We start from the raw sequence: 14,142 nt of genomic DNA on the forward strand, positions 1-14,142 counted from the left end.
CACAAGCGTCACCTCACTCTGCGGGTGAAGACCCCGAACCTGAGCCTCATCCCATTCTTATCTGAGATATATTAAGGCCCGTCCCAGGAGCTGCCAACAATCCACACACAGACCACATGACCACAGACCACACTATTGTTGGCCTTGTCTGAATAAGCATCGCTCCAGAGGATTAACTTTAATGAACAGAATGTGTCACACGTGTTGAAAAATACCAGCTCCAGATGGAAGTCATTTGAGGACGTCTTTTAACATTGTGGAATAAAGTGGAGATGGAAGTGGTTATCCTCCCGGTTCAGCGAGCAACTGGCATTTCGCTCTCAGGTCAAAAACGCAAATGACAAAGCAGTGTTATCATTATTATTATTACCAGAGTATATTCCATTGTGATATATTACTTCTTCTCCAGACGTTTCTGTTGGATCTCTGCTCTAATTAGCTTGCAGTTCCTACTGTTTGCTGAAGAGGTTGATGAAAGTCATAGATTACATTCATTGTCCCTTTAACTATAGATTTGTTAAATGGAAAGAACCCATGCTATTTTAAAGTTGGTGTCTTGATTCAACTCAAGCTTCGAAAAGGCTTCAAAATAAAGCTTATAGTTTGATACCCCAATCTTACAATAGAAATAGAAAATGAACTGCAGTTTTGTTCTAAAGAAGAGTTGTTGAGAAAAGAAATATTGCAGATCTCTCTCAGTAAATGACACTTCTTGAGTTTCTTTCCAGACTGTGAACAGACGTCTTGTCTTGTGTGTCTCCCCATCCAGACTAAGCTGGCCCTGCAGAAACATCTGTCCAAGGCCCTGCCGGCAGGGTTCCTGGCCAGTCCCTTCAGCGCAGCCGCCCTGTGCACCATGGCCTCTGGACCCCTGGCCCTGCGGCCACCGCCCAGCCCCACGGCCATCATCCAGGGCCCCCTGATCAGCCCCACGCTCTTCAGGCCTGCCCCAGGACCTCTGAGAGCCACACACACACCCATCATCTTCTCTCCTTACTAGCGACGAGCCCACTAGCTACGAGCCAAGCTGAGCTGGAAGACCTAGTGTTGTAGCCTGGGCTAGTCAAGCTAAACTTTGCCTAGCCAAAACTGGACTAGCATAACAGTTTAGCCTACCCTAGTCTGGACGAGGTCAAGCTAAAACACGAGAGCCCCCGAGTGATGTGAGTGACACCAGGACAGCATATCAGCATGTCCAGTTTGGCAGGTTCAGGTCACAAGTGCAGTGTCCAAAATCCCCCGATGTGGAGTGAGATCTCAGTGCTGACGGACCACAGTGTCTCACCCTCATAATGGAAGGTCCATCGCTCAGCTGTTCCCGCTTCAGAAACTGTTGAGTGCATGCTCCCTGGGGTCTGGACCCCGCTGGAAGCCATAACGACAAGCATCGTTTAGTTTTATTAATAAGACTATGATAGACAAACACACTAGGCCTGTGTAAATGTTACTTACTAAGTGTCTGTTGCCAAAATCCTATCACTTTGAGAGCTTTCTAGTTGTACTCTGGGAGAACAAGTACAAGAGTCCTATCCTGTTTTAGATTCCGTCACACAAATCAAGGAAATCCAGTTTGTATTATTCCCCCGTGAAACTTCAATATGAAGCCCCCAAACCTATGAAAACTGAGACCAGACCTTTGATTCGCTGAGGAGACTCAAATTGGCAGCTTTATGTTTTTATAGCCATTGTCTGCTCTGGACACCTTTTTTTAAAAAACTTTAGATAAATATATAAGTTCAACTTTTCTTTGTCTGTCTCTCTGTCTTTCTCTCTCTTGCTCTCTCTGTATAACAAGGTGACAATCAACCACCACCCCGATATGATGCCAAGTATATTCACCGCAGGGAGACAGACAGAGTGGAAGTTCACTACTAGATCTAGTGCTTAAAATGAGTTCATGAACTTTTGTTGTCTGCATCTACTCTGAAAGCGAGAGCTCATGTTTGACATGAGCCATAAAAAACTGTTGAGGTGTTGGTGAGATGGATGAGTTAAGGTTTTGTACAGCCTGATAGGTGCAATATGGAGTGGCAGACTAATGTGCTGTTCCCCAAAATATAGTCATTTATCCTTAAGTCCTTAAATATTACAAGTGTTTTTGACATTTTCAGTTAAACCTGTTAAGTTTTATAGAGTTGTATTAAATAACTACCTTCTCTCATTTTAGCAACAAACCCCCACACACACGCACACACACATACTCAATTGTGCTGAATCATCCTAAGCAATATGTATTTTGAAGTTGTATTTTAGTGTCACCTGGTGAAAATTATGACTAGTATAACTGTGCATCCATTGCAATAATGTAAATTATTATTCATTAATAAAAATGTCCATACTGTATTGTATATGACCCGATAAATACTAATGTTTTTTTACACAATTGTGGTTGTTTCTTTCTTCAGACAATCGTTTGAGTGAGTTTTAATCCCACAAATCATCTCTGTTTGTATTCATTATAGTTTTGCTGTGGTGAAGAAGGCTAAAATGTCTGACAGGATTTGATTCAAGGCACACATTCACTGACTTCTATCATCAGTGTGATAGTTATTGCAGAGGACTGAAAGGTCAAAAAAATGAAAATGTAATTTGCAAATAACCTTTTCATTCTAAAAAAAAATGTATTATATCAATTTTGTAAAAATATTAAATGTTCTGTAATGACCATTCCCCAAAATGTTGAATAACCCATGAATAAGTTGAATAAATTGCTTCTTCAAAAAAAATAAAAAATAATAATAAAATAAAAATTAAGTAACGAATGCTTTAAATATAGTCAAAGTTTGAATAATATTCTGTATGAATTATACTTACATGTTGCAAATCAGTGGCTGGTTGTTTGGAAGCCATCTTCCACCAAGACTCTGATACATTAACCCAAGGTAAGTCTTAAGTAGACACTTGTCAATCCCATAACCAGACCCAGCACAATCTCAAAATCTAAAATCTAAAGGCAAAGCTGATGTATTTGAGATGTTTTAGACAGAACTCTAGCGCCATCCACAGGTCTGTTGCAAACCCAGGATAAGATCAACCCTAAGTGCAAGGGTGGAAGTAACTAATTACATTTACTCACATTACTGTAGGCAGTTTTTCAGTGTACTTGTACTTTTTGGAGTAATTTTTAAAGTCAGTAATTTTACCTGTGCTTAAGTAGGCTAGGTTAGGCAGGCTAGTGGTTGGAAACTCTCTCATTGGCTCCCATCCAAAAATGGAGCGGTCTGGTCTGGGGGAAAAAAATCATTAACAGTCTTGTGGGCTGACGACAGATTGATCCAAAATCTATTCACAATCGTGCCAAATGATAATCAAATGACAATAATAATATCGATATTAAGACCACATGAATGATGAACTGCCGAATTTCCGAGAGATGCCAAACAGAGTTGTGCATTATCTCGTATTGATAGAATAGTGCAACTTGTGGATGAAGGTGAAAATTTCAATTATTGATTGCCAATGCTAGATGAACACTACTTGATTAGAATTAGGGTCCTATTTGATTTCAAAGTTGTTTGATTTCATATTGCATGTAATTTTATACCTGTATTTTTTAATTAGATTGAGAGGTCAGAAATAGTAGAAAAAGTAGCCTAGTATAATGTTCTCCCTTGAAATGATATTACCAAACACACCAGAAAGAGTTATTTTAAGCAGATTTTGAAATCCCTCTCCCTGGAGTGCATGCCTCTGGACCTCTCGGCATTTCTGGGGTAAAATGCCCTTTTCAATATTATTTTAATAACATTTCTTATTTTTTAGACATTTCACAATGAAATGAGACCGACATGGGATAAAGAGGGAGTGATTATATTATACTTATGGCACATCTGAAAGGGGCAGGGGCGACATTCTGTAAAAGAGTAGCTTGTGGATTGTCCTCGCGGCGCCTGCCATGTTATGTAACTTTAATGACTTGGATTTGAATGCAGCCTGGGACCTTTGTTACTTGTCATTTCCGTGGAAGTATTATATTATCTCTCTATGTATGTCTCTGTTTGCAGTCAGTGAACTGAAAGTTGGCATAGCCCAACGAGCGAAACTTTAGTTGAAGCCATCTATTCCCGGAAATTGCGTGTGTTCGTTCCTTTCGGGAAAAAAATGGCAGCTGTTGACATCGACATGCCGATGGAAGCAGAAGCCCACATCCTCAATCAAGAGGACATGGAACGGTAAACGTCCTTTGTCTGCAATATTTAAACATGGTGTTTGTTTCATGCGACAAAATCCAGAGTCGGATTTCCATGTGACACACTAACCTAGTTAATTCTCCAGCGGGGCCTAACTGATGCTTAAGCGGCGCGCTAATCAACCTCGGCTAACGTTAGCTAACCTGACAAGGCTAGCAAACAACAATGCGGTCAGTTGGACAAGCTAACTTGGCTAGCTTGCTGGGGAACGCTTTAAGTGTGTACCGTCTTCTGTAACGTTATATATTCGATTTAATCGGGTTGATAAATAGCAGGCGTTGACACTAGCTTAGCTTCGATAAGAGTAGAAAATCCTTTGTTGCATTTAATGTTAGAAATGTATTGTAGGTAACTGCGCTAAACTAAACGAAACAGCAGTGTTAGCTAACGTGAAGTTCTTGGTGAAGGTAACTTGAACAAGTAAATCGACGTGTTTGAGTCAGTAAACTGCAGTTACCCAAGAATAAATATATTTTGTTTGCCATGTGGTAGCTGTAGTTAATATAGCTATTTGTATGGGGCGTGACACACATTTTGAAGTTGAAGACAGGCACTGAAACATCAGCTGAAGTCTTCCTGGCTATAGATGGGCACAAGCTAGCTGCTTTCGAGAACTTTCCACGCAAGGCAGCTTGATAGTTTTTAGCTAACCTAGTACCTAAAACATCTAACGTTAATTATAGTGATTAACGTTTTGACTTAACTGAAAAATGGGTGCTGTCATTCAAACCAAACACGTTGCGATCTGGCACCGAAACTCTTAACTATTAAAGTAAATGAACAATAAGTGTCTCATGGTTTATGTTGTTTACGCCTCCTGATTCATTGACCTCAGGGTTGAGACTTTGCCAGCCACCATGGTTTCAATTCATTTTATTTGCTCTACTTCTCTAATAAGCCATGGTATCAGTTGGCCAGGCAGACAAACAACACAGTGTTTGGAGGCAGCGTTTATAGCAGAGTATGATGATTCAAATTTGGTTAGATAAGTCAGATTTTTTTTTTTGTGATTTGTGTTTTTATTTACCCCAACATTGCACTCCATACTGCCTCAGTATTTCACTGTGTGGACATGTAAATTCCTGAAGCCTGGAAAAAGAACCTAGTAATAAGATATTGAGACATTGATGAAGGTGATGGGCCATTCTTTGAGTATCAGAGTCCATGATGGGTATTAAACTATGCATGAATCTGTAAAAAATACTGTGGGTATCCGGAAATGGAGCTATTGCTCCTTAACTGTTCATTTGATTTGCCTGATGCTTATTATGGTTATTTTTTGGCATTTTCTGCTTTATTAGACAGTCACAGAGGAGAGAGACAGGAAAGACAGGGCAGAGAGAGACATGCAACCAAGGGCACAGGCCAGATTTGAACATGTGCTGCTGTGAGAAAGACTTCATGGTACAGGCTCTACCGGATGAGCCACCGGGTGCCCTTCATTTGCCTGAAAATACAGGCATTTGGGAAAATATTTTTCCCAAATGACAGAAAATTACCTGTTTTTGGCTACTTAAATGATTCCATGTTCGTACTCAAGAGGACAGATTCACCTCTGTCATCAGTGGGTTTATCCATTCTTTCAACAGCTGAGATGGCAACAAAGTAGGCTGTTTGGTTTGGGCTATTTACTACTGTAAGTACTTTAAGTGAACTAGGCTACTCATTTTTCCTTCCAGCAAACAGGCGCTGCCCAGCTGTTTGTGCTATACACTTGCATGCTCAAATCACATTGGTTGGCAGATGCAAATAGAGATGAAGGCCTAGATGATAGAGATACAGTATGCTGTGCTCTCGAGGGCTGTGGTTTGGTCGTGTTTATTGTGAATAGTGGAGGAACTTTAATGGGAGCGCCTGATTTTATAGAACAGATGGTGTTCACATTGACATATCATCAAATTAAATTATTATTAATGGTGGAAACTAAAATCAAGATACACAATCAATTGTGCAGACCTAATTCTAGTTTGGGCTTGCCACAGCCATGTACAAAACACAATTATGCCGCCTTATGAAAATGGAAATTGAGAAATTTTCGTAGTTGATGACCTTGACCTATTGTTACAGTCCCACATGGTTTACACATTACTACTTACTGAAAGGACTGCAGCAGGTGATTCTCACTGCTATGTTTAGTCCTAGCCTTCACTACAATCAGCCCCCTGCTCTGCTGTCCCAGTTCCAGGTGAAAGACGCCACAGTTCAGTCCTCTCAGACCCCATCAACACTCTGCCCCATCTGCAAGAAAATCGCTCCCAGATACGTGGGGCACAGCTAACTACTAGCAAAGCTACATGTTAGGCTTTGTGGCTGTTAGTATCAGGAAATCAGAAAATCATTACGTTTTTGTATTTTACAATAAGTTGACTTAAATCATCAGGGCAATCATCACAACAGAACATTACAAAACAGTAATGACTTTAAACACAAAGTGTGTTCTTGCTGGAAGTCTTCTTTTTCTTGCAAACTAACCTGATCAAGGTCGTAGGCCTCTGTTAAAAGCATGAATCTTTCTCTATATAGGCCTACCTTCTGCTTACCTGACTTGTTGAGGGTGTTGACATGGTTTATTCCTGAATGGATGATCATTGGTTTATATCGTATCTGTTTATTGACGCCTCCTTTGTCTGTAAAGTAACTGTCCCATCTTGACTCCAGTTGTTGTTTCCTCTCCTCTCCCCAGTGAGGCCGAAGGCTTCAAAGAGCAAGGAAATGCATTCTACATCAAGAAAGATTACTCTGAGGCTTTCGACTACTACACAAAGGCCATCGGTGAGAGTGCCACTCCTTAACACTGGACTTAAGTTCCTGCCATATACCTTTGAACTGAACCAGGAAGATTTTTACTGTTGACATGGGCCTGCATGGAGCCATCTTTGCAGTAAGCCCTACATACTGCAAAGATCGTTCCATTGTCAGTCACCAGACACAGAAATTGTTCACTGAAGATTTATCTGTTCTGTAATTTGTAGCTATATTTCATGCCACAAAGCATCAAACTCCTGTGTTAAGAGAAGGGCTAAGTTTACCTGTGTGTTTTTTGTTCTTTATCCCAAGATGCGTGCCCCAAAAATGCCAGTTACTATGGCAACAGGGCAGCCACTCTCATGATGCTCTGTCGTTTTCGAGAGGCCTTAGAAGACTCCCAGCAGGCTGTGCGGCTGGATGACTGCTTCATGAAGGTCAGTTTAAGAACAAGAGCATCATCATCCTCAGCTTGTGACTCCTAATTCTCTCCGAACCCTGGTTGCACCTGTAGAATAGAGATTATTATGTAGAGGTTTTATGTCCTAACAAGGAAGTGTGTCCTTCCTGTCCCACAGGGTCATCTGCGTGAGGGCAAGTGCCACCTATCTTTGGGAAATGCCATGGCAGCTAGCCGCTGCTTTCAGAAGGTTCTGGAACTGGAGCCCAGCAATAGCCAGGCCCAGCAAGAGGTGAGGTTTCACCTGCTGTCGTTGTTGTTGATGACCAATTTAACTTTTTACCTTTTTACCTTTTATTCAGTCACTGTAAAAAAAAAAAGTAATCTTCTGAGTCTTTGGCGTATTGTATTGCTAATTTTACACTCGGAGCACAATCTCTAATTTGCATGACTAAATGCTGAAACTGTCTATTCCCACTGTTAAGCTAGTGCTGAGTAGTGCTGTTTTTTTTTATTGTATTTCAGCATAAGAATGCTAAATCAGTCCTGGAGTATGAACGAATGGCAGACTTTGGCTTTGAAAAGCGGGATTTCAGAAAGGTACGTAACATCCACTTTCATTTTGACCAAACTCATAGAAACCTCTTGTCTGTCACCTTTTGTCAAACTTTTTGTTTCACTGGTAAGGCCGCAAGTTGCTAAGGTATATATGAACAATATTTTGCTGTTAGAAACTCTAACATTTGCCTGTCTATCATGTTTGAATGTAATTGCAGTGTGAGTAGTTTTAGAGCTAGTGTTTGGCTGTTTATCTCCTTTCTCCCCCTGCTCCAGGTGGTGTACTGCATGGACCGGGCCCTGGGTCTGGCCTCTGCCTGCCACCGCTTCAAAATCCTCAAGGCGGAGTGTCTGGCTCTGCTGGGACGCTATCCGGAAGCCCAGTCAGTGGCAAGGTAGAGACCAACAGGCTTTTTGGGGTTGGGGCTGTGGTGGGTGATTATTGTGTCACAGGGATTCATATTTTTTTCAATTTTCTGTAACTATTTTTCACTTCAGATTTAGATGAGCTTTTAAAGAGGAAATCAACACTAAATCACTTCAGGCAGATTTTCTATTTGCTTTTTAAACAATGGCTCAGATATATAATATAGATATACAATATTTACAACAGATCTTCTAACAAACCATTCTCTCCCAGCGATATCCTGCGGATGGATTCCACCAACGCAGACGCGCTGTACGTCCGAGGCCTGTGTCTTTACTACGAGGACTGTATCGATAAAGCTGTGCAGTTCTTCGTCCAGGCTCTGCGCATGGCACCTGACCACGAGAAAGCCCGGCTAGCCTGCAGGGTAAGTTTGTCAGCTTGTCACCCAGTCATCTTCTACTTAGATGAGGGGATCAGCTGAAGTTTGGTTGACCAAGGCCTGGAATAAACGAAAACCAAATAGGGTTTTTTTTTTTTAGGGGAAGGGTTAGATTGCAATTTGTCAGTTTTTTGGAACAATAAGTTATTTTGAAATCTTACCTAATACATAATGCATATTCTCATATGAAATCTGAAGTCTAATATTGCATGGCAAATTCTGTTATGGGATACATGTAATTTTGGATATTCAGATCTTTATTTATGATTTGTGCAAACGTGTCATATACAATATATGCCAATTTCCATATGACATTGGCCTTTCAGAATTACTCGTCTGTTGTGGCATGATACAAATTAGCAAGACTGCACTAGATGTTGAGCAACATGCTTCACATTCATTCAGCCATGGTTCAAAGAAGACAAAGAAAACAGAAGGATTGAAATTGACTTTGTTCTCTGTTCCTGGGGTTCACATACATAAAAGTAGAATCATACAATCATATTGATGTGAACGTGCTCTGCTCACTTATGATGCTGACATATTTAGAATATTTTTTAGAGGGTTCATATTTCACTTTTGGCAAGCTTGGATAATGATTGTAAAAGACAAATGACTGATTGTTCTCCTCCCAAATCAGAACGCCAAAGCCTTAAAAGCCAAGAAAGAGGAAGGCAACCAGGCATTCAAGGACTGCAGCTATGATGCAGCCTACCAGCTGTACACAGAGGCCCTGACAATAGACCCCAACAACATCAAGACCAACGCAAAGCTCTACTGCAACAGGGGAACGGCAGGAGCCAAGGTAAAGAGAAACAAATCAATGTGATTAAAGTCATTTTTCAGCTCGAGTTTCTAGTGCTCAAGCTCTTCCTTCCTCTTCCTCTCCACTCAGCTCACTGTCGTTTGCTTCTTCCTCATCAACAGCTGAAGAAACTTGATCAGGCCATTGAAGACTGCACCAGTGCAATCAAGCTGGACGACACTTACATCAAGGCGTACTTGAGACGGGCCCAGTGGTATGCTATCCCTCCAGTCTGCCTACATTAGTCTTCCTATTCTGTGTGTTTTTTCTTGATTATTCTGCAGTTGTTTGGAGTGACTTTGTGTGTCTGTAGTTACATGGACACAGAGCAGTATGAAGAAGCTGTACGGGACTATGAAAAGGTATACCAGACGGAAAAGACCAAAGGTACGCTGCTGTCTGTGTTGTCTTTTTTTTTAATATTTATCTGTCTACAAGGACTTATTCGTTGGTCAGGTTTTCACCTGCTCACATGAGACTTGCTTCTGTCTCTCTCGCTCTCTAGAACACAAGCATCTGCTGAAGACAGCCCAGCTGGAGCTGAAAAAGAGCAAGAGGAAAGATTACTACAAGGTGCTGGGGGTCGGCAAGAACGCCACCGACGACGAGATCAAGAAGGCCTATCGCAAACGGGCCCTCATGCACCACCCAGGTATCGTCTTTTTTTACACTCACATGGCGCGTGCACACACAAATATGGTGCTGGTGCTGACTACCTGTAGATATCTCCAACATCAGCCATTGTGGACAGTCATCCTTTATAATCATGGGGTATTTGGAATATTATAGAATTTTGCGAGTTCTGTTTCTGACAGGAAAAGTTAGGGACTTTGTAAACTTCACTGATTATGTCAATGGAGAAATCAGGAAATTTAGCAAATTAATGAAAAGAAAAAGAAGTGAAAACATTACCAAAATGTATTTTTCATGGGGCGTCCTGGTGGCTCAGCTGGCTAAGGTGCATACTGAGCATAATTTTAACATTTTGGACACTAATGGTATCACACGGTGGCCAACAGTTTGAACTCTGTTTATGCAGAACACCAACTTTGATTATGTTTGATGTGGTCTGTGTCAAGTGTGGCGAGCTCTTGATGGTAGGTGATTTGTTTTGTCGTTGTCTTGCAGACCGCCACAGCGCAGCGACTGCAGAGGTGCAGAAGGAAGAGGAGAAAAAGTTCAAGGAAGTGGGCGAGGCCTTCACTGTGCTCTCCGACCCCAAGAAGAAGGTCCGCTACGACAATGGACACGACCTGGAGGACGATGGCGGCTTTGGTGGAGGAGGTAAGTGCTTTCTTCTTTTCTATGGCTAGATTTATATTTTTGTTGGATGAAAGCGTTTCATGCTATTTTTTCTTCACTGGGTGAATTTAAGAGTAGTCTATAACAACATGTATGACCAGAGACTTGACAAATGGGCATAGTTCAAGAATAGAATGACCTGGGCATGAATAGATGTGAATGGTAGGAGCAAAGGAACTGACTTGGACATTGTGTTTATCAGAGAAAGGCAACCAATTTTAAAGAATTTAATGTGCACCAGGCTTGAATTACCTAACAATTTGTTTACCTCAGACAAAGTATGAATCCATAAAAAACTATAATTAAATATATTCTATCCTATTTCCAAGTATAAATCTAGCCTCTGCTTTTGAAAAGGGCAGAGACAGGTCACTGCACTTGTATTTCAGTATGATTCATAAGCAGTAACTTTCTGTGATGTTCCCAGTGCAGCGTTTTTTTCCCCTCCTAAATTGTCATGTTTTGCTTTGTTTTCCTTGTGTGTTTTTGTACTTACTAGGGCTGCAACTAACGATTCTTTGGTTATGAAACTGTTGATTATCAGTTATCAGATTATCATAACTTGCAGTAAAATGTATTTATTTTATACAAAATTTTAGGTGGAATACATCATTACAGTTAAATTATGTTTCAGCATATTATTGCCTTAGTGCAGGCCAAAATAAACTACTGCTTTATGGCTATTTCTAGCTACATTAGCTACTATAGGATGCCTGTAATAACGAAGAGCTTATTTCTAGGCAGGCAGCCACTCCAGGGAAAACCTACACTATCATCGTCAATACCGCTTTTTTAATTATGTATCCGAGAAGAGCAATTTGTCCGTGAATAAAATGGCAATTGCCAAGATTTCCTGACTATATTAATAATAAGCTAGCTAAACAGGGGTTTCTTTACAGTATTCTCATACTTAGGGCAGTCAGGATGTTTTTTTGGAATGGCCCCAAGACCATGACAAAACAAGACACGGACACAAAGCCAATGGAGTATATGGTCAATTTATTCAAGAAAGAACATATTAAGAAAACTCAAATACTGTGATGGCATGTGGAGTGTTAGGGATGCAAGTATGATGTTGTAAGGTGCAGAAATAAACCCAAGGAACGCAAACAAACGCCAAATTAAAGCCACAGTGGTGGGGTCTCTAGGAGAGAGCCAGCAGCAGCTCTTATCCCCTGGCAGTACTGGGCCCAGGTGCTGCCAGTGGCTGCCAGTCCCGCTCCGCCCCTAGACACCTGCATAGAAACGCACATGGGGGGGGGGGGGGGGGGGGGGGTCGTCACAATGTTGACTAATAGTTGCAGCCCTAGTACTTCAACTCTTCTTGTGTGGTGACTGAAGTTCTATATTGGAGATAAAAAATAATGGTCGAACATTCTGCAAATGATGATGATTTGATCTTATTTCTTGTTTACACACCTTGTGATTAATCGCCTTGGGTTTTCTCTCTAGATTTCGATGCCAACAACATCTTCAGGGCCTTCTTTGGTGGCCAAGGCGGAGGATTCAACTTTGAATCCAGTTCAAGTATGTAGACATCACTAAGTTTATTGAAACATAAGAAAACTGGTCACATTACATCTTATTAATTATGAATTCTTTGTTTCTTTCTTTTTTCTAGATGCTGGGCCTGGAAATTTCTTTTTCCAGTTTGGTTAAATTGAAGTATCATGCGGGAACATTGCAGCCCTGCAGTGGACAATATTAAGTTGGACTCACAATCACCTCCTGATTTGTCTCGCTGAATCTCCCCACTATACTTTTTCCAGAGGTTTTTGGTTATTGCATCCACTCCTAAATTTACTTGTCACAATTAAACTAACAGGAACTATGAAGAACAGCTCAAAGTTTTTAAATATGAAGGGAAAATTGTAGATTTGTAGGAACAAATGGTTCAGAGAGGTGTGGATGAGCTTATCTCAGCATGTCCGTATTGCCAAAATCTAAATAGAATCTAAACTTGTAAAACTGCCGCTATACCTTGATCAAGGTGATCAATACTAAGAAATGCATCGGAAATGTAAGCATCATAGTTGATTAGTTTTAGGAATAATACATAGTATGAGTTTTTAAGATGCTCCTGGGACAGACTGACTCCCTGTAGAGCAAGAATCAATGTATTTTGGAAGGTAAATGTCAAAACTGACCTCAGGACAGCGCTTGAGGACAACACTGTCCTGTTGTGAGTGTGTGTCCAGGTTTTATTGGCTCGCTCGCAGACTGTAGGATCAATCTGCAGGGTTTTGTCTCTTCATCTAGTCTCCATGCTGCATTGTACAGTTGACTGGAATGTAAAGCGTTATTTGTGTTCATAATTTCTCTTTTTCTTCAATTTCCTTTAGGTCTATTTATATTTATTGTATATTCTAAATTCTGACTGTATGCAACCTAATGCCAGTGTTTATGGTCTTCCCTTTCGTTTTTGTTTTTTACTCAAATCAGTTGTAAATGTTTTTTTCACCCCATCCTCTTCCCTTTGAGTTTCAGTGATTGTGAGTGATTTTTCATTGAAACAGGCCAAAACCAACACACATCTACTAGGGGTTTTCTTCAGTTGCTTAAGACATTTGAAGGTATACCCACTTCCACTCAGCACTGACCACCTCTTATGTCCCCATCCAAGTTAAAGTGGTGCCTTACCAGAATGAGCAGAGCAATTAACCCCACACTTTCTTACAATGAAACAATTTCAAAACTGAAGAGCCAGCCAACCTCCATTTGCAATGGCAAAACATTGTCTTGCTAAGCATGTTTTTGTGCTCTGTTTTTGGGGAAACATTTCCAAGTCGGGCCTTTAAAGGCAGTTGAATTTTGCAAGTGAATACGTAAACACCCCCGAATCATTTCTTTGCACATAGAATTATCCAGCCAAACATGTAAGACTTTATTCCGTTTTGTGTATCATTGTCAGTCACACCTAGCTGTCATGCACCTACTTGTCATGCACGTTTGGTCAGTACAGCCCTTCCCTACTTGTTCCACCTGTTAAGGGCCATGGTGGTAGGCTGGAAATGTCCATTGTCACGGTCCTGTCACTGACCTGTGTATCATTTTTAAAACATGTCACAGTATTAACAAGAGACATGCTTTTGTTATTGGAAAAATAAAGATTTGTCTTTTAATGTAATGTTGGGAGTTTTTTTTGTTCTCCAGCTGTTGCATCTTCCTGTATGAGCAAATTTAATTTGAAACCTGATACATCTTGTGTTAATTGGAGGTATTGCTTCACTTGGAGGTTGACCCCGTTTTGTACACGTGTGGTATTTTATCTCCCAGTAGATGGCACTGTTGTGTCAAATTTTACTACATTAGAGATGATTGATTTTTTTTTTA

General features: G+C 40.7%; 2 protein-coding genes across 2 annotated transcripts in view; both read left to right on the top strand.

Moving 5' to 3' along the window:
• Nucleotides 1-1,000, top strand: part of LOC139644162 (zinc finger protein 385C-like) — a 41,684-nt gene extending 40,684 nt beyond the window's left edge. Inside the window, exon 8 of the mRNA XM_071519543.1 lies at nt 770-1,000. Coding sequence (XP_071375644.1) covers nt 770-1,000 — 231 coding nt within the window. The remainder of the gene's footprint in view (nt 1-769) is intronic.
• A 2,920-nt stretch (nt 1,001-3,920) lies between these two features.
• LOC139644151 (dnaJ homolog subfamily C member 7-like) lies at nt 3,921-13,936 on the top strand. The gene is made up of 14 exons (XM_071519529.1): nt 3,921-4,172; nt 6,874-6,962; nt 7,248-7,372; nt 7,514-7,627; nt 7,861-7,935; nt 8,170-8,288; nt 8,534-8,687; nt 9,343-9,507; nt 9,630-9,721; nt 9,821-9,894; nt 10,013-10,159; nt 10,636-10,791; nt 12,262-12,336; nt 12,431-13,936. Exons 1-14 carry the CDS (start codon nt 4,102-4,104, stop codon nt 12,466-12,468), a joined length of 1,494 nt encoding a protein of 497 aa, XP_071375630.1. The 5' UTR covers nt 3,921-4,101; the 3' UTR covers nt 12,469-13,936.
• The last annotated feature ends 206 nt before the right edge of the window (nt 13,937-14,142 follow it).

The sequence above is a fragment of the Centroberyx affinis genome, unplaced genomic scaffold (genome assembly GCF_046629955.1).
Source record: "Centroberyx affinis isolate AG114_WGS23_722 - 3 ecotype Tasmania unplaced genomic scaffold, CSIRO-AGI_Caff_v1 ptg000713l_1, whole genome shotgun sequence".
In the NCBI taxonomy this organism is placed as follows: domain Eukaryota; kingdom Metazoa; phylum Chordata; class Actinopteri; order Beryciformes; family Berycidae; genus Centroberyx; species Centroberyx affinis.

Coding starts and splice junctions, on each gene's coding strand:
- LOC139644151 (XM_071519529.1), top strand. CDS start 4,102: ATGGCAGCTGTTGACATCGACATGCCGATGGAAGCAGAAGCCCACATC. Junction 7,628..7,860: donor ATAGCCAGGCCCAGCAAGAG/GTGAGGTTTCAC, acceptor ATTGTATTTCAG/CATAAGAATGCTAAATCAGT. Junction 8,688..9,342: donor AAGCCCGGCTAGCCTGCAGG/GTAAGTTTGTCA, acceptor CTCCCAAATCAG/AACGCCAAAGCCTTAAAAGC.